The sequence below is a fragment of the Erpetoichthys calabaricus genome, chromosome 9 (assembly GCF_900747795.2).
Source record: "Erpetoichthys calabaricus chromosome 9, fErpCal1.3, whole genome shotgun sequence".
Lineage (NCBI taxonomy): Eukaryota > Metazoa > Chordata > Cladistia > Polypteriformes > Polypteridae > Erpetoichthys > Erpetoichthys calabaricus.
Genome location: NC_041402.2, coordinates 182,298,863 through 182,319,942, shown reverse-complemented (window position 1 = coordinate 182,319,942; position 21,080 = coordinate 182,298,863). Strand labels below are relative to the sequence as shown.

At 40.2% G+C, this 21,080-nt stretch overlaps 1 protein-coding gene across 2 annotated transcripts in view; it reads right to left on the bottom strand.

The window, feature by feature from the left end:
- The window catches only part of fubp3 (far upstream element (FUSE) binding protein 3), a 98,164-nt gene extending 78,802 nt beyond the window's left edge, over positions 1 to 19,362 (bottom strand). For both annotated transcript variants that reach the window (XM_028808544.2, XM_028808545.2), the window contains exon 1: positions 19,150 to 19,362. In XM_028808544.2, the coding sequence (XP_028664377.2) occupies positions 19,150 to 19,248 (99 nt within the window). In that variant the 5' untranslated portion in view covers positions 19,249 to 19,362. The remainder of the gene's footprint in view (positions 1 to 19,149) is intronic.
- Between the last annotated feature and the right edge of the window lie 1,718 nt (positions 19,363 to 21,080).

Below are 21,080 nucleotides of genomic sequence, written 5' to 3'. Positions count from 1 at the left end.
AATATGGCTAAATACAGAGTGGTCCTTTGAAGAAAACCTGCCACCTTAGACTAGACGGATGGTCCACCTTAGTGCATGACAATGACCCGATGCATACAGCCAATACAACACTTTGGGACATGCCTGTGACAGTCCTGAAATGACCCAGCCAAAGCTCAGACTTAAACCATTTAGAACATCTGTGAAGAGACCAAGATGGCAGTTTACAGACACTTCCCACCCAAACTAAAGGAGCTTTAAGGGATCCACCATGAAGACTGGGATAAACAACCCAAGGTGTACAAGGCTTGTAGAGACTTGCCTAGGAAGACTCTTTGACAAGCTGGAAATGCTGTCAAAGAGGCTTCTACAAAGTGCTGAATCAAGTGACTGAATCCTTCTATGAATGAGAGTTTACAGCTTTTGATTTTCATAAATTTGACATGTTTTCAATTTGCCATCAAAAATGACAAATGTATCCATTTAAAGTTAAATCTAGAACACAAGAACTGTGTAGAGAATGGTGGAGAATTAATCACATCAATAAATACCCAGCAGGCATGTTGTGGACTTCTTTCATTGTGCAGAAACACTTTTGTTTTCCCCCTGGGCAAAATGTCATAACGAATCATCAACAGTTGTGTTTGTGCACTGCTGCATTTTACATAATTTGGTTTATATACCAAATGAAACTTTACGAGCAAAACATCCATTAACAAACAACTGGAAGACTACTTGAAAATTATGCACTACTAGGCATTATACAAAAAGGACGTTTAAAACAGGCAAGAGCTCAAAAGAGGGCATAAATTGATGTGCTTCAGGTTTATGACAGTAGACCTATTAGGCACGTTTTGTATAACTGTGTGACACTGCAAATTTACTTCCCAGTAACGACTGCACTCATCCAATGCACACAATTCTGATAGTGTACGATTACAGGGTTTGATCATTGGTCTCACAGGGAACTGCTATTTGTTTCTCCACACCTTTGTATGTGTTTTAAGTGATCTGTTCACAAGTGAAATAAGGGGCCTAATCAGGTGCTAAGCTTGCTCAGATTTTGCAATTTTTTAAAAAAGTTTAAATTTTTTTTTTTTTTTTTTTTTTTTTTTTTTTAAAGTGTGAATTCTCTCACATTTGTACCTATGTGCATATTTTTTTCAACATTATTGTTTTTAATGCTCTATATCAACCCCTGACTCATTATGCTATGAATGACACTCCCTTAGTACTGACAGATAGACACTTAGCTCAACTACCACAGCATGTACAGCTTCGGCCATAATATACATTTTCTGTGAGCAGCTCTATCCCGGGTTGAAACACAATTCATGCCTCACGTGAGCCACTCTAGGGGTTTGCTTGATGCTGCACTGAAATCACGCTTTCCAAAACATTTTCATTCTGGTTATTTTAGTCTGCACTCAAGTGTGACTGGTGTATTCACATCTACCTAAATAATTATGACATTCAGGGAAAAATCGCAGGTTGAGAGATGGGAAAAAAAAAAAAACACCAAATAAACTAGGTATGAAAACACCTTAAGATAAAATAAATTAAGCTTATTGAAACAAGTTACCTCTGAAAACAAATGTAAGCTATTTGGTTATTCGATGTAAACAGAAAATTCTGCTTTACATGTCCGACTGCAGACCATGTAAAGAGAACCCATCATGATATCATCGAGTCTTGTACTTCATAATTTGATTCTAATAAAACCAGTACTGTGGAGCTAAAGGATGATGTTTAGTCTACCCTGCACTATGCTTACACAATTACTTTCACACAAACATAAGAGCCTTGGGATTTTTCGCAGGCCTTAGAACAGCCTTCAGGAAAAATATACACTGAGTCCCATGCATTACTTTCTAACTCCCATATGGTGTTTTCAGAACACACTTTTTGTTTTAACCTTTAACATGAAGTTTCATTCAACCTTCCATTTTTAGGACTTTAAGAATTCACCAAAACCAACTTTGGATAAGCACCATGCAAACAAAGTTGAGTTTCTATTGCAACAAACACTAATTTGTTTATTGAGCTAACATTTTTAGCACAGGATTCAGGGACACCACAACCTACCCTGGTGGTAATCTTCACAGCAGAAATGGTAACTGTCTAGGAAACCAGCCTATCACTAGATACCTACACAGTCATCTGGCCAATGTCAAATTAATAATCAATTTATTCATTAGCACTTTTTATAAGGCTATAAAGGGTGGGGGGTGAACCGCATGAACAAAAAGAAGATCATGCAAACTGCAGATAGAACCAAACCAAGAAAGAAGCACTGTGAGGCTTCATGAGTGCCTTTACAGCATTTAACCTAGGAGAAAAATAATCCTGAAATGCTATAAATTGATTTTCTTTTTCCTGTGTTCCTCCGAGCCTACAAGGTGAGTGTGAATAAGAATCCCGGGATTTCAACTCTAGTCAGAGACTCTCCATAAGGCCACACCAATATGAAGGCATTCCCTACCTATAGTCACAGCAAAGATTCATCTGCTTTCTGACTTCCCAAAAGAGAATACCAAACTTGACCAGTCATTAAATAAGAACAGTCAAGTTTTGGTATCTTTAAATACAAAAGTACTCCTGCATATGGGAGAAGACAAAAAATATGCATCATGGTGTGAAATGATGCAAACATCTTTTTTATATATACTGTATATAAAAAGGAAAGATTGGCCCAGTGATGTCAGTGGTCTAGTACTGAACTGCTAGAAAAACTCAAATCCCAAGAATCTATGGCATGGCATTACCAGTCCAGCCCAGCCCATCCCCTAACCCACCCCTTAAGGTAGTAGAGGCTGTGTATTCATCTGATCACAATTGGCTTTTGTTACATTAAGTTTATTTCTTGAAAATAAGCCCAGCAATGCACTTCCTTCTTAGAGTTACTAGAGGCAGAAGATTTGTTTGATTTTGTTACAAGTTTGAAACCATAAACTACAGGAGTGTGATAGCTCTGAATTTCATGACAATGGCTGTAGTGCATGTCACTGCTGCCGTATCATGAGGTTCTCTAGATCACTTTAATATATCAACAAGCAAGAATGAGGAACCTTATACACTGCAGGTTATAAATATGCTTGATTAATACAATCATTGCATTTTTTTGTGGATGGTCAAATCATTTGAACTTTCAAGAACAAGATGCTGGTTTCATCACAGAGATTTTTTAGTCAGTAATGAGTCTCGTTTATACTGTGTGCCAGTTATTTCGGATGCATGTATTTAATAATATTTCAGCAAAAAAAATGCAAGTTATTTGCATGTTTTCAACATACAATTGGAAAATCCGACATGTGGATTGTGCAACACGTGTAAAGTGACAGTGTTTCTTTTTTCCCACGGATGTTTTTCACATTGCTTGCCGAGCTACTGCATTGATCACCATTGGGTTCTATTGCATCAGTTTTTTTTTTTTTTTTTATTCCATTCCACATTAAATAACGCAAATACATTTTTTTTTTTTTCGCCATCACTATAAACAACTTGGGGCAAGCAATATATTTAAAAAAAAAAAATTACTGGACCATTCCTTTTTATGCAGCCCTTTTTCAAAGCTCCCACATGGAAGAGGGCAAAACATTAAGTGTTCCCCTTTAAACTAATCCATCCAGAAAAGTAAATAGACCATTTTCCCTCAAGATGCACTATATTATGGACAGTCAACAGTGAGGACAATAAATGTCAAAATCATTTCGGATGACAAAAGAACATAATGTCAAAACATTGCATTTTCCAACCCGATAACTCCAGTTCAGAGTCGAAGCTTCCAGAGCCTACCTCGGCAGCATAAGGCTCAAGGCAGTAATCAGCCATGACAGAGAAACAATTCCTCTCAATCATGCGAAAACCCACAGGGGTCAATTTAGAGTCACCAGTTAAGCTAACCTGGATATCTTTGAGAATATGGAAGGAACATCTGCAAACTCCACATGGGAATTTGATCCCTGGTCACTAGATTGATGAAATAGCAGCAGTTATCACAACACTACCATTTCACCTGTAATTTTTTTCACTTTGCCAAACTATTTTTAAGTTTTAAAGGCATTTAATATTCATAAGAAGTTCAACAGGGCATTCCTGACCCAACAATTTAATTTCTTCTTACAAATAAAAATCTTGTTAAAACTATGTTCTTTGACCTAAATAACTGCTTGCAATCACCAACAGATCGACCCACCCGGACATTACAATGTAAATGTTACACACCTTCATCAGCCACAATATTAAAACTACCTGCCTAATATTGTGTAGGTCCCCCCTCACGCTGCCAAAACAACTCTGACACATCAAAGCATAGACTCCACAAGACCTCTGAAGGTGTCCTGTGGTATCTGCACCAAAATATTAGCAGCAGGTCCCTGAAGTCCTGCGAGTTGTAAACTGGGTGGCCCTCCTTGTTTTTCCAGCACAGATTCTACATTGGATTGCAGATCTGGTGAATTTGGTTGGCCAGGTCAACACCTTGGACTCTTTGTCATGTTCCTCAAACCATGACTGAACAATCTTTCTGCAGGATAATGTGTAAAGCCGCACTGTAAAAAGGCCACACCATCAGGGAAATATGTTGCAATGAATGGGTGTACATGGTCTGCAACAAGTTTTAGATAGGTGGCATGTGTCAAAGTAACATCCATATAAATGCTAGGAACCAAGATTTACCAGCAGAACATTACCCAGAGCATCAAACTCTGTCTCCAGTTTGTCTTCTTCCAATAGTGCATCCTGCTGCCATCTCTTCCTCAGGTAAAAACACACAGAGACACACACAGTTCTTACGCTTACTTGCCCACTGTAAGTGCTTTTGGCAGTAGACAGGAGTCAGCATAGACACTAACTGGTAGAAAGCTGCAATGCATGGTGTGTTCTGACACCTTTCTCTCATGGCCAGCATTAAGTTTTTCAGCAATTTGGCTACAGTACCTCTTCTGAGGGATTGCACTAGCTTTCAATCCCCATGCGCATCAACAAGCCTTGGGTACCAATGATCCTGTCGCCAATATACCAACTGTCCTTCCTTGATCCACTTTTGATAAGACACTAACCATTGCATACCAGGAACATCACACAAGACCTGCCATTTTGGAGATTCTCTGACACAGTCATCCAGCCACCACAATTTCATCCTTGTCAAAAATCGCTCAGATACTTATGTTGGAAGCAGGAAAAATGGGCAAGCATATCACCTTCAAGGACCGTTCACTTGCTTCCTTACATACCCTACCCCTCGACAGCTGCCACTGCAACGAGATAATCAACATTCACTTCACCCGTCAGTGGTTTGAATGTTTTGGCCGATTCGCGAGTATATTCATTAGGAATTTATCGTGCAGTGTATATTGCTTTGTGCTATTGCATAAAATATGGTGATGTCAAGCATTTTATATATATATATATATATATATATATATATATATATATATATAGTGGTGGATGGCCGGCTAAATATTCCGGCCCTCACCCCCAGGCGGAGCTCTCCCGACAGCATGGAAGTTCCCCGAATTCCAGCAGGGCCTCATGGACTTTGTAGTTTGTATGCACAGCCCTGCTGGATACCATGGGGGCCACCAGGAGTCGCTGTAGGGAGGCTGTCGGACTGTTATGTGCCCTATAACCTGGAAGTACGTCCTGGTCACATGAACAGGAGAAATGATGTACTTCCAGGTTGAAGAAAAGGACTTTTACCCTGACCCGGAAGTAATAAGGACTTGTGGACTGTTGGGCAGGAACACCTCCAGGTCAGGGGGTATAAAAGGACTCTGGGAAAGCCCAGAGACTGAGCTGAGCTGGGAGGTAGGGTGGCGAAGTGTCTGGGAGAGGAGAATTGGTATTTGTAGAGTATTGATTTATTATATGTGTAGTGTGGAGTGGAGTGTGCTTGGTGCATGTAATTATTATAAAATAAAGAAGTCTTGGACTTTTACCTGGTGTTTGGAGTGGTACCTGAGGGTTCGAGAGGTCGATAAAAGCCTCTACTGCTACAATATTTAGCTGCTTCTTGTATGTCGTCATGGTAATGGTTGTGACATCAAGACCAGCTCCTAAAGACTATGCATTAGAAGTGGGTTTTTTTTTTTTTTTTTTTAAACACCTTTTGTACTTGAATCATTTTTGTCGCTGAAAAACTGCAACAGAAACCACCTCATGCTGCAACTAACTCTGGAAGAAGCAACAATTAGCCGCAAGGCTACAGATTTAAAAAAAAGCACAGCCTTTGTTGTTACCACAGCCCCGAATACAACTTAACCTTTTTATGAGTTGCAATAATGAAAAGTTACAGTGACAATTATTCCTAAAGTTTTAAAGAAATGCAAAATAATGCCATTTCAATGATGCAACTTTAATATCTGAGGAGGACATCTGGTAACAAAAAATGAGCCTTGTGTGTCTCTATTCGCCCACTGATGGATTGGCATCATGTCTAGGTGTTGTTCCTGCCTTGTGAACAAGCTGCACCACATCCCTGTGATGGGTAAGCGGGTTAAGAAAATGGATGATTGGATGAAAATAAAAAGAATGACTTGTCCAGTAATAAATGGCAGTACAGCCTTGTGACTCGGGCCTTGCTCAAACCTGTGCTTTTGCCTGCATTTTTTTCCATATCCCTTTAATACAAACAATTAACAGCTCACCAGTAAAACCAGCTATACTCAATGACCAATGTTCACGACACCATGGAAGAAGCACAATAAGTCAATAAGAAATGTGACATTCAGCATATTTTCCAGGAAAAAATGCTACCAACATGAACAATAATGCATCATTTGTGGAAAAAAAAAAAGCACAACACAGGTAGCTTGCCCTTTGCCATTCAATAGCAACTATCCTTTCCTGATTTCCATTTCCTGCTGTCAAGGCTGACAATATTTACTTGCCATTCGCCACAGACAAAAGTGTAGTGCAGTCTGCGGAGAGGTCTCTACACATTCTTGTCTGTCTCCAACACATCTTTATGTGCCGAGCTACAGCACTGGTCACCATTGGGTTCTATTGTATTAAATTTTTTTTTACACTCCATTCCACATTCAATAATGAGATTACATTTTTTTTACTGGCCATCACTACAAACAACATTTATGAGTGCAGTTGCCCATGACTGCTATTATTGCTCACAAACAGGGCTTCATAGTAAATGACACACAGGTCAACAAGATGTCTGTACACGACAGAAAATGACCCTGTTGATTTTCTTCCTTTACTTGACAACTGCATATAAAACACAAAATGATAAGCAAATGCATGCAGAATCAGCAAAGGAAAATGCACAAAATCTGCATTATTGCTCACTAAAAAATGTGCCTAAACTCACCAAAAATCATAGGAACTGCACCTGGGTTTCTGCATATGCACAGTTATTAACTGGTCCTTAGGCAGCACACTACAAGGTACACTCAAGTTCCAAGAACTTTTAGCAAACAAATATATCATGGAAGGGGAAAACTACCACCATATACTCAAATGTTTAATAACGTAGAAAAGGTGGCTATGGCATATCAGTCAAGTGAAAAATGGGCACATTAGAGCAAACACCAAATTTTTGTCAGCTTCTGGAGAATTCATCAACTTTAAAACACTACAGATAGGAAGTACAAGGTCACCAGGAACATTTCTCATGGAAGCTGCCATGCCTGTTTTACCTTTACACAGTCAGCAACCACACCACGAAGGTTAAGCACTATACTGGTACTGGAAAAGTACCAAAAAAAAAACAATTCAAATGGTATGGTAACAGCATATCAGGTCTTTTGGTACTGGAAGTAAAAGCCAGCTTTCCACTGAAACCACACCCTCTGACACTTTGTGGAGAAGCCCAGTAAAAATGTGTTTCATTGCGTGCGAGACTTCACAAAACCACATTTTTCTACACGATCAAGACTTGATAGGGAACACCCACCCCACAGCTTCAATACAATCTAGATTTCATGGGGGAGGACACCCCCACCCCAAAACCACCTTTGCCTCGACATGATAGAGACTTCATGGGAGGAACCCCACCGCCGCCCTGTTGCTTTCACATCATGCTATCATAAGGGAAGCAGTGTGCAGTGCGATGGCCGGGTGCACCAGGGAGGCTGGAGTAAACTAGGGTGGTTTTATACTTTTGTTATTTTCTTTGGGAACTGGGTTGTTACTAGTACTGAGGTCTGAGAGTTGATATTAATACCAAAGACAAAATGTTATTAGCAATCCAATATTTCTAGCTACAATGTAACAAAATAAATGTAAAAACATTTGATATATCTTGCATTGTGTGTACTCACAGCATTAACATTATATCTTTATATTCCTGCATATCTGAACCTTTCTTGCCTGATGCATCCTCTCTCATTTGAGCAGTGGCGGACCATGCATTTCACACCTAGGCCTTCAGTAGTGCTCCGTCTGAATCAACCCGCTCCTCAAAAACTAATTTATGGTTATAAAAACCATCTTAATATGCAGAAATACAGTATAAAGAGCCGTTGCATCGCAGATAGATAACTCCTGTAGCCACAATAAATGCCTTTATTGAATAGACAAACCAGGGGTGAACAACTTCCTTTCTACTGCAGCTACAGCCCGCGACACACATAAAAAACATCAATAATAACTCATAAACTTGCAATATTATTTAGGAAAATCGCAACATTTTACTCACCAAAAATTCGGATTATTTGTAAACAAAATCCATCCTCCTCTCTTTCCTCAAAAACAGTTCAATTACTCTGTCGTACAGATTACCCATGCGCTTCAGTTCTATCACGAAGTCCCTTTCTATCGCCATCGAAGTTAATGCTGAAAGCTGAACCTGCCCTGTCGTATATCTGGCACAAGTTTTAATTCGCTTTAGGGCTGAAAATGTCCGCTCGACAGAAGCAGTGGACACGGGAATGCTCACCGCCAAACATACCAATGTGTACTAGCTGCCCTGAGATGCTCTCATTCAGATTTTTATATTACACCATCCTATCCAATTAACGGGTCTGAATATGGTGACGTTGCCGTCCGCCTGCTAGAGGGCCCTAGTGAAACCAACTCAAAATCTGATTGGTTGAAGCAACAGTTTAATCAACATTTATTTTGTGTTAGAGGGCCTGCAGAACGGATTGTGAAGGCCTCCTGGCAGACTTCTTTGACCCTGTCTGGCAACAAATGACGGCTGAAATGAGATTGGTTAAATGCTTTAATACGAAAATACATTTCTGGAAGCAGGCGCAGCACAACCATCAGAAAAGCTATGAAAGGAAGCGGACAGACTATTTGGAATTATTTAATAAGTATTCATGGACAAAATATAATTAACATCAGTTTGCGATTCAGATATTTTTTTAGGCCAGCAGAGAAGGCCTTGCAGGCCCTGACGGCCCGCCACTGCATTTGAGACACGTAAAGTTGGTGTCGACACACCCTGACATTCCAAGGTATCTTACTCATCTCCTGTCCACTTCTCGTCTACCGCGCATAGCCACTGTGAAAACATCATTAGCATTCTTATGAATACTTCAGTCTTTTAGTCCTACTCTGTTCAATACTTGTATGGACTGAGTGTTGGGCAAGGTCGTGGGGTCCAGCGGTTGTGGGGCATCTGTTGGTGAAGAGAGATTCACGGATCTTGATTTTGCTGACGATGCTGTGATCTTTGCCGAGTCAATGGAGGCTCTGAGGAGTCGGGAGTGTCTGGGCTTGTGAGTGTCCTGGATAAAAACAAAAGGTCGAGGCCTTTAATGATCTCTTGGGCACAGCCATCAGTAGTGTGTGTGTCTGTCTGTGGAGAGAGTGCTGACCTTGTCAATAAGTTTACTTACCTTGGCAGTGACATTCTTGTCTTTGGTGACTCTTCCTATGAAGTCAGTAGACGGACTGGGAGAGCATGGGGGGGGGGGGGGGTCATGAGGTCGCTTGAAAGGGGTGTGTGGCACTCCCAATATCTAATCAAAAAGATGAAGGTCAAAGTCTTTTAGAGTCCTGGTGCTTCCTGTCTTGTTATATGGTTGCGAGACATGGACGCTATCCAGTGACCTGAGAAAAGACTGGACTCCTGTGGTACTGTCTCTCTCCGGAAAATCCTTGGGTTCTGTTGGTTTGACTTTGTGTTGCTCATGGAGTCCTGAATGAGGCACATTACTTGCACTGAGAGGGAGTGACAGTTGCGGCACTACGGCCATGTGGCACGTTTCCCCGAGGGTGATCCAACTCGTAAGATCCTCATTGTTGGGGACCCAAGTGGCTAGACCAGGCCAAGGGGTCACCCACGTAACACCTGGTTGTGCCAGATAGAGGGTCATTTCCAGAGGTTTGGACTGGACTGCGTGTCTGCCTGGGGGGTTGCCAATCGGGATCCCAAGCTGTTTCGTCGTGTAGTGGGGTGCAGCAACACACTATACCAATGCATGCTCCCCAACTTGACAGCCACTCTAAGCATACCTTGTACGCCTACCTTTAGTATGTTCGTGTGTGTGTCAACCTCTCTTGCCTGGTGCTTGTCTTGATCACGTCTGAATCAGCAGCAAAAGCAAAACTGACCAATCAGATGGCTCTGATGGATGGGATGCACACACAAACAGTAAGGCTGTGTTATATAGTGCATGGATATATTGTAGAACAAGGCTGGCTTAAACCAAGTCATTACCTCTACCAACAAAGCTCAAGCTATGAGAAAAAACTATACAAGAAAATGACACATACATAAACATTCACATTGGGTGGCAAATTGATGAGATCCACTAACTGCCTGCTCCCTGGACATCTGTTCCTGTGGCTGCAATTCACTCTACAGTACGCAAACACAGGTTGTGTATATTGCTCTGTTTGCATGACCAAGTGAGAACATAGCACGACTGAGGTCGGTAAACTGTCGTCCTGGGATTTTCATGCAGCATAGTTTCTAGAGCAGAGGAGTATGCAATCTCTGCTTATACAATATTTCCGCATTTCATTTTAATTAGTTTTCTTGCCAGGATTTCTAATCTTTGATTGCTTCTTTTAACCTTAAAAAGCAGCATTCCCTTTTTTATGCCATTTCCTGTGTTTTTAACCAACCAATAAAAAGCAATCTACTTTTCTTTCCAAACATTTTAATAAAACACATGCTTCATGATTAATATACACAGGTATAAATTGGACCAAGTTAAATTGTAGAGGACTGAGAATTAGTAATCTGCTCTTGGTAAAAATCATTTGGACAATCTCATCAGAAAGGAAAAAAAAAAATAGAAGAATGATCAGACATTGCAGAATGAAAACACTAGCATCTCATAAAATTAAGCAAGTTCTATTACTGGCTTCTAATTAAGACACAGGGTCAGAACAAAAACACTACAGCCACTGTGGTCCGCAAGGACCAAACACAAAAGTCCTTGCTTAGAGTTCACTTAAATTAATCACAAAATATCAAAGGAGTGGAGGTTCTCAGAGTGAAACATCTTGTTAATGATAGTGTAGGAACTGCTTTAGTCTATTAGATGGTCACATACGTACGGTGAAATTACAGCTCTTTACAGCATGTGTGTGCAGAGGGCCATCTCTGAAAGCACAGCGAACCTTGAGCTACAATAACAGAAGACCACACCAGTTCTTATGCCATCAACAAGGCTACAACAGCAGGCACACGACCACCAAAATTAGTGCCTGGTCTGAATAATTTTGATTTTTTTTTTTTTTTTTGCAGTGAGGGACTGATGGTAGAGTCAGAATTTGTCATAAACAGTATTAATCTACGGATTCTTCTGCCTTTTGCTGATGCTAGAAGCGGAATGGTATTAAGAATGTCTTATTCACAAAATGCTATGTTCACAAGTTTTCAGAGCTCAAACTTTTTCACACACACACACTTGAGAACATTCATAGGAGTTGCTAGCCCAATTTTTGGGAGAAACCTGACAGACTGCTCTTTATCCGTTACCTGGCCTCAAAAAATACCATTAAAACTTTTTTTTTTTAATTAAAATAAACAGCAAACTAAACCATACTAAGGATATGTATATACACATCTTCTTTCAGCTGCTCCAGTTAGGGGTTGCTACAGCGGATCATCTTCTTCCATATCTTCCTGTCCTCTGCAACTTGCTCTGTTACACCCATCACTTGCATGTCCTCTCTCACCACATCCATAAACATTCTCTTAGGCCTTCCTCTTTTCCTCTTCCCTGGCAGCTCTATCCTTAGCATCCTTCTCCTAATATACCCAGCATCTCTCCTCTGCATATGTCCAAACCAATGTAATCTTGCCTCTCTGACTTTGTCTCCCAACCATCCAACTTGAGCTGACCCTCTAATGTCCTCATTTCTAATCCTATCCATCCTCATCACACCCAGTGCAAATCTTAGCATCTTTAACTCTGCTACCTCCAGCTCTGTCTCCTGCTTTCTGGTCAGTGCCACCGTCTCCAGCTCACGTAACATAGCTGGTCTCACTACCGTCCTGTAGACCTTCCCTTTCACTCTTGCCAATACCCGTCTGTCACAAATTACTCCTGACACTCTTCTCCACCCATTCCACCCTGCCTGCACTCTTTTTCACCTCTCTTCCACAATCCCCATTACTTTGTACTGTTGATCCCAAGTATTTAAACTCATCCACCTTTGCCAACACTACTCCCTGCATCCTCACAATTCCACTGACTTCCCTCTCATTTACACACGTTTTCTGTCTTGTTCCTATTGATCTTCATTCCTCTCCTCTCTACAGCATATCTCCACCTCTACAGGGTCTCCTCAACCTGCTCCCTACTATCTACTACTTTTAAAATAAATAAAAACAAAACCAATTTGCCCATACTAGCATTTTCACATCATTTATGAAATTATCTCCAACTGTACTAAAATGACTAAAACAAATATGACATAGCTATTTGCCTACATTGGGCATGCATGCATCAGCAAAAACAGGAAGAAATGTCCTCTGTGCTAGACATTCATTCATTTGTAGCTTACATTTACACATAGAGAACAGCAATGGTGAATTGCTTTGTTTGGGCTGACAATGAGGTGGAATTACTATTTATAGTAATGCACAGTGACATTTACATTATTGGCCTTTTCCAAATGTATGCAGCATGCAAACTGTACAAAACAATTAGGACATATATGGGCATGTAACACAACAAGCGCCATGGAAAGTAACTCCTCTATGTCTGCAATGTTGCAATATTGCTTCTCTGAACGAGGAGATGTAATAATCAGAGAGGGGTAACAAAATGCACGAACCAGAGAGTAATTGGAATCTGCGTTTTCAAAACTGCACATTCTCACCCATTCACACTGCAATGCTTAGCTGGCATTTACAGAAATGCATTCATGTCTCGTTTAATGACAGCATATGGCTCAGACCTGAGCGTCAGTCGATTTTGTTATTATGCAAGTTGACGTATACTAAGAGGAGTAGAGGTGTGCCTCTGTGTTTGATGTCATTTTCAGAATACTGACTTTGAATATAAGGCACCACATCTGCATTGCTGCATTCTGTACATAGCAAAAACTCAGTACATGCCAGCAGTGCTCACCGGAATGCCTGTGTCTGAGGTCATTTTTGCCATGGGGACTTAGGAAACGCTCAGTGTCTGTATCGCTGCATTCTATAAATTATATACAACTGACTGAAGGGAAAGGTCTGATTTAGATCATAACTCTGAGATCTCTGGTCGCTTTGTTGTGTCCAAATACACATGAAACTTCTAACTCTGACACTTGGATAGCATGTGAATGTATGTGATGCAGCAGTAGGCCTCCTAATGCTAACTGGGCGGAGTCGGCATGAAGCAGCATACCTAATCATTGCTACAATCTACCCTTTTTCAAATACTATACATAATGTGCTTTACCAGAAAGAACACATCACTTCCCGCATGTGCCATGAATAAGGGTACCATTGGGATAAGGTGGAATGAATGTGGGGAAAAAGTGACAAAAAAGCGCATGATATACCGTACATTATGACATGGAGTCAGAATGGACCAAAACCTCAAAGGAATGTTTCCAGCACTTTTTTTGAACCAATGCCTTGAAAAATAATGCTGGTTTAGAAGCAAAAGGGACTCCTAATAGGTACTACGAAGGCAACCAAGATAAAGTTGATGCTTACTACATTAATACAGTGAAACTCAAATGTTCAAACACCTTAGCTGAAATTTCAAATGTGCTGATGCAGAGCCAGAAATAAATCATTGCAGACCTTTTACACCTTTAATGTCTTCTTGTAAATAACACTTGCATTTCTAATTATTTTACTTTAAAATTATCCCCTTGTTTTTCACTTAAATATTCTTGGCTACAATATTTCACTAATGGTGAAAAAGTCTGATATTGTCTTGATTTCAGCCTTTTCATTAATAAAAGATTAAATTTAAGAATGTGCACATTTTTCATTTCCATTTTGTGTGTGGGTGTGTGCATGCGCACGCACACACATTATATAATTATTATATATATATATATATATATATATATATATATATATATATATATATATAAAATAAAATGTGTGTGTGTGTATGTATGTGCGTGCATGCATGCACATGCATACACACACTAACAAGTCTGATTTACAATGAATCTTCGACTGCTTAAATCTTAGTGCGGAGACGTCATCTAACTGAAATTAATTCAACAAAGTGGAAATGCAGTCCACCATACTTATGACATCAACCACGACTCACTCAAGAGTGTTGTTTTGAACTAGCCTGTTCTAACAAGTTTTTTGCACGGTCTAATAAAAATATGCTGCATTTTTCATTCTAACAGACTGTGCATACAACTGACAACATAGCCTGATAAAGGAACCTTTAAACAGAAAAAAAAAATAAAATAAAAATGACAATAGAAGATGTGTGTATCCCATTAGAGCCCACTGACTCACATGGGCCGATGGTCTGACCACTGGGGTCTCAAACTCATGTCCCAGGTGGACACTGTGCTCTCTTTGTGCCTGTTCATTGAACTTATTTATTCACATAATTTATTTCTGCTCTCATTTGGATACATTAATGAGGGCAGATAAGAATGTTTATTGGACTCAGATTTGTACTAACTCCGTCACTTATTTCCTGTAATTGTTTCTATTTAATTTTTCTTTCATTATGTTTCAATGTCAGTTTGTCTATTGCCTCAGTTATATTATCTATATGATTCATAATAGCATCATAAACATCATTGCTGTATACGGCTAAGAGAGCATGCAACTGCCAGTTGGACATAAATCTCCCAATGCTTTTTTCTTTACATTTTTTAAATTTATTTTTTAGCATGTCTAAGCCCATTTACTCCAGCATCTTCATTGATTGTTGGGGGGTTTGAATGGAATGTCAACATTTACTTCCAGAAATGATTGCATCACAGCATTTAAAATTTTTTACTTTTCAGTATTTTACAACAATAAATCCTTTCCACTCAACTCAGTAAGGGACACAAGCTGAAGATCATGCTCAAGTCACCAAGAGAGCCAGACTAAGAATCATGCTAAATTCACAAATGAGGATAGGCCAAGGCTCCAACAAACATGCTCAAGTCACCGAAAGGGGAATATGAAAATTTTATATAAAATTAAAAAAATCTTGGAAGGAGACAAGACGCGATTGTCTAAGAGACACTTTCACGTCCCGCGAGACGAGTCTTCTTCGTCCTAGCGATGTAACCACACCCGGAGCCGGAAGCCCCACAAGACAAGAACTTAAGCAAAGAGATTTGGAAAAGTTCTGCATGGTTATGTCAGACACCTCTTGAAACAATATTCACTCACGGGTAGTTATACGTTGAGTTGTCACAATGTAATTCCAAACACGGAATCAAAAAATCAATGAGATATTGACGAAAAAGTAAAAGTGAAAAGAGATAGAATATATGGACATAGGTGATATGACAGAAGTGCACCGCACGAAATGCAGATCACGCAGCATGGCAGCCAGCAGCTGAGCGAGCAAAGATGTGGTTAAAAAAAAAAATAAAAAAATGTGCGTTTCCCAGTCTGTCACAGTTTAAGAGGGGGTGTCGGGGGTGCAATCGCGTCTCCTTGGGGTGCATTTAGTCCCCCCTCTTCATATACACACACATACACATGAGAATGATTGATTGATAGATAATGCATCACCCCGGACCCTAAGGTGCTTCACCACAGACTGTGTAAGGACACATTTAAACAGAGTTTTGAACCAACTGGAGCTGTGTTAAAGGGGCACCTGTCAGACGAGAGTTACAGCACTCAATATGGGATGTAATAAAAGCATTGACAAGTTTCTCAGCATTAGAAAAGGAGAGGAATGATTGAACATGGGATTTGTTACGGAAGTGGAAGAAAGTTTCTTAAAGGATAAGTTCAGTATTTTTTTTTTTTTTTTTTTTTTAAGTTATTTCTTCACAATCTTTGTATATTAATCTGCCACATAAAATTGTGTTCTGAAGTGAAGCTTTTTTTTTTTTTTTTTTTAATATATATATATATATATATATATATATATATATATATATATATATATATATATATATATATATAACTTAAAAAAAAAATACTGGTCTGTTTATGTAGCTTGCAATGGGACTAATGGACACAAATGTCCATAGGTGAATGAAAAAGACCCAAAACTTACCAAATACGTCTATTTTGAAACAGCAAAGGTTTTGATTTAAGAAAATATGCCTTTCACGTTTTAAGACAACCTCATGATAATGAAAGTAAACTACAAATAATTATTTTGTCCCAATTTTATATTCCTTCAGGTAATATGCTTCCTTTTCGCACGTCTGCTCACAGCAGTCATTATGGGTGGAGATAAGACAACCAGACAAGCCCCCAGCACCAGGCTGCATGCTGCTTATCTTGTTTTTCCCTTTCCAATTCCATTCAATCCAACAGGTATGTTCCACCATGGCTTGTAACAGACAGATAAGTGCTTATACTGTATAATATGATCATCTTTTCCTAAATGGTGCTTACTTTTTGTCCATTACATTAAGTGTTACTTTACAATTCCTACAGAGCGGCAGCATATGTGAAAATAATACATTAAGAGTTTAATTGTACTTTGTACGAATAACAATCCATAAATACACCAGAACAACATGCAAAACGTAAGCAGATTCTGGTGCTTTGAGACAGGAATGACAACTCTACGCTACCTGTAGAAGCCGGCATAAATGTAGGTCTGTAAGTGGAAGCGGCAGCAGCATTAAGGGCTGGGGTGGGGCGCAGACAGAATTTACAGATTCAACAAGTGCTAGCCATACCTCGCATGACACATTACCTGTACAGTTTGCATGTGTGGTAGAAAAACATGACTGAATTTGTGCTCTTTATCTGTAGTTTGGATGAGCAGAGTGAGGTGGGAGCCACAGTGAGCTGGGAATTGTGTGTCACCAAATGGTGGAAGTGCACACTGAAATCAAGAAAATAAGCTTCTGTAGAGTGCAAGGCTACAAAAAAATCATAAGTTTGACTTTTTCCGTTATTATTACCTAGTTGTCTGCAGAACCAAGACAGCAATTCAAATCCGAGCATCAACAGCAATACTTGGAGATGAGGTGAATCAATGCCCATGGCCCAAAAGACAAGTGGTGGAGCAAAATGCAGAGTCTGCTTTTAAAATTCCCGAATGTCACAATAATATTTTGCATTGTGCATTTCTTCTCTCTTAGAATTTAATGGATGTACGGTTTTGCAATATGTGTGCAATCTCTAGACATGGATCAATACTCAATAACATTTTTGGCCAAAAAAAAAAAAAAAACACCTGATGTTTTTGGCAAGTTTTAAGGCTTTTTCATTCACCTATGTATGCTGCAACAATGAAAAAGGATTTTTTTTTTTAAATTCATTTTAAAAAAAATGCTTCACATTAGAACACGGTTTTATGTGGCAAATTAATACATACCATGATTATGAAGAAATAACAGACTTGAAAAATACCAAGGTTAGCCCTGGCAGAAGCTTAAGATCTGATTAAGTCATCACCATGAGTGATTGAGAAGGAGATCATTTTCTTAAGCTGACCTTTAAGGCCAATTAGCACGACTATGATTTTGTTTCAGTTTAATTTTAAACAGTTATATTGCACCAGGTTTTAATTTCACTGAAGTATGCGGGGAGTTGAGAAAGCTTTGATGAACTTCCACTTTTAAAAACTTAAAACAGATCTGAGTATTGCCCACATAAAAATGATAACCCAGTCCAAAGCCAAGAACAGGATGGCCAAGGGGAAGCATGCAGATACAGAACAACAGAGGGCCAAGGACAGAGCCCTAAGGAACTCCTGGTGTGAAAGGCGCGGAGTTGGACCTGCTGTTGGAAAGACTAACAAACTCTTGCCTAGTTATTTGGCTTGATAAGTAGATCATCACTATGACTCATGGAACACAGGTGGTGTCAAGGAAACGCATTTCAGTCAAATACATTAAGCCTTTCTGAGAGAATGCTAGTTAGGACTTGAACTTCACAACCTGAACGTGTCATTTCCAGGGCTACAACTGATATGCAATCGAACCCCATTTGTTCCCTTTAACTTTGCACCCTCTCCAGCCTCCAACACAAGCCACGTGTCATTAGGTCACTGCTCAGTTAAGACCCCCTCGGAAACATAGGTATTTGTCAGCACCCCCACTTCAGACACAAGCGACACTGACCTTAATTCCGAATGCACGTAACAATTCAATTATTAACGCCACAAACAAATGGAGTTCGTATTAATTTACCCTCACAAGAATGTAAACACTCGGGCGCCGCCGGAGCCTTTCTCCAAACGGCTCAGGCGCACTTTGCCAGGCCGGGGCTTACGCCAGGCCCACGCCCCGTCTGTTGGGCCAACTTCACGCGGATAAACAACAGGTTGCAGTCTGTAGCCGGCGGTTCCCCAGCTCGCTCATCTGCCCTGGAAGTTGTTTCCTTGACGCTTACATTAGCGTCAGCCGCTTAACATAACTAATACGGTCCTGCACAGGCCTCGGCCGCATGCTTTCCCAATTTAAAGTCACAAACTGCACTCATGTACGGAGCTCATTTCTATAATTCCACGATTTCCTCAAAGGCAGTGTGAAATGGAAGTTTCAGGGTGGGACAGGAGGGGGTTATGCGGTTTAAAAGCGTACTCCCCAACTAACCCCATGCACAAACACAACACATACAACTTTTCTACAGGGCCTGGCTCCATTCCAAGCCCGAGAATCCTGACAAGTCTGTCGTCCCGTGCACATTACCTGCCGAGCCCGGTGTAACGCGTCACTGAAGCCGTCGGTTTTGATCCCGGGCTGAGCCACAGAGGCCTGTCCCTGCACTAACTCCGCCATCATCATCATCCTTGCAGCCGCAGCACTCAGTAACGGCCCAAAAAAAAAAAAAATTCAGCACGGAGCTGCACGCGACGACCTCGGGAAACGGAAACTCTTCACGCGCAGGCAGCGCACGCGAGAGTCGCGACGTTCGCCCGAGAGATAGGGGACCTGCGGAACCTACGTCATCGGCGCCAAAACTACACTTCCGGTCAGCCATACTAGTGGGCAGCTTGGTGTGCCAGTTCGCAATGTGATCGGTGTTTGAGTTAGTGTTCTGTAATACTAGCGCGTGTGTTGAGGGTTCTTATATTTTTTAATTTTATTTTAGTACTCCTTGGTCTTGGTAAGTTTGTGCTTTATCGAACGCGTATATGCTACTGTAAGACTTTGTTTTTTACTCTATTTGACAAGTGAAATGAATGTTGTTGAGTCTCACTGGAATGCAAGTAAATAATAATCTTGCAATTTTTGTCGTACAGTGTTTTTCATGTTTTTATGTTAAGAATGACTTATGAATGCTTTGAAATCACTTCAGTTTTTTTTCTTTTTTGTTCTGCGCCTCTTGACTGACCCGTACAAGAAAATCCTCACATGATATACCATTTCACTTGTCTTGATGTCTATGCAAGGCGCCGAGCTTTTTGGAGCTCCATACCCCCCCACCCTATTTATGTTTTTTAAAACCCGAAAAATAGTTATTTTTAGACCATATTTTGTCCAGGAAATTGCACGTATATAATAAAGAGTAAACCAATAGGCGTCCTCAGCAAAAATGATCAGAAGAGCTTGAAGTTGTGTATGCCACATTAACCAGCTCCAGGGATTTACGAGGGGTCAAGTAAATGTACGCCTTTTCACAAAAAAAAAACGGGGATCAGTAATGTAGTCATGTGGAGTGTTGTTTTATGCGGTTTTGAGTTTGCTTATCATTTTTTTTTATATTTTTTTATTCTCTGATTGTCCTAACTAAATGCAAGAAATGCAGTTGCTGTGGAAAACATCCTGCATTATTCCACTATTCCAAAGAATTAAGGCACTTTTTCACTTAACCACAGACCAGGGACCCGTACTTCCCACATCATGAAGACCACAGAGAGGCTGGTCCAAGACTATATGAGTTCTTTAGTGGTAGACCACCTGGACGGACTGCAGTTTGCCAATTAGACAAAGAGTGGAGTGGAAAACGCAATTAACTTTCTGCTCCACTAGGGTGGACAGAGCCGACAGCACTGTGCAAGGACAATGCAGGGATGTCCCTGGAAAAGGCAGCATCTGGATGGCAGCATATATCGCTCAAAAATTTGTACATATCTTTCTGCATTAATGATCCCCTCACAGATATGCAAGTTATCCATGCCATGAGCACTGACACATCTCTCTGGACTATTGGACCTGATAACTGCTTGGGTGGTCCTTTTCCCCTTTAGCCTGGAGAACACCATACAGTAGATGATTTTTCCAAAAACTATTTAAAATGTCTTGTAAGAACACAAAAAATGATTCCACTGTGCTACTTTCTATCTCAGATGGGAATGAGTCCAGAAAAATCAGCAGTGCTTCTGAACGGTAATAATAATAATTTTTTGCATTTATATAGCGTTTTTCTCACTACTCAAAGCGCTCAGCAATTGCAGGTTAAGGGCCTTGCTTAAGGGCCCAACAGAGCAGAGTCCCTATTGGCATTTACGGGATTCGAACCGGCAACCTTCCGATTGCCACTGCAGATCCCTAGAGTCACCACGGTGTTGATGTGTGAATTCTGCTTTGCATAGTAAAGCCTTAACTTGCATTTGTGAATGGTGTTGACTGATAAAGGTTTACCAAAGTACTGCCAAGCCCATGTCACAATATCCGTT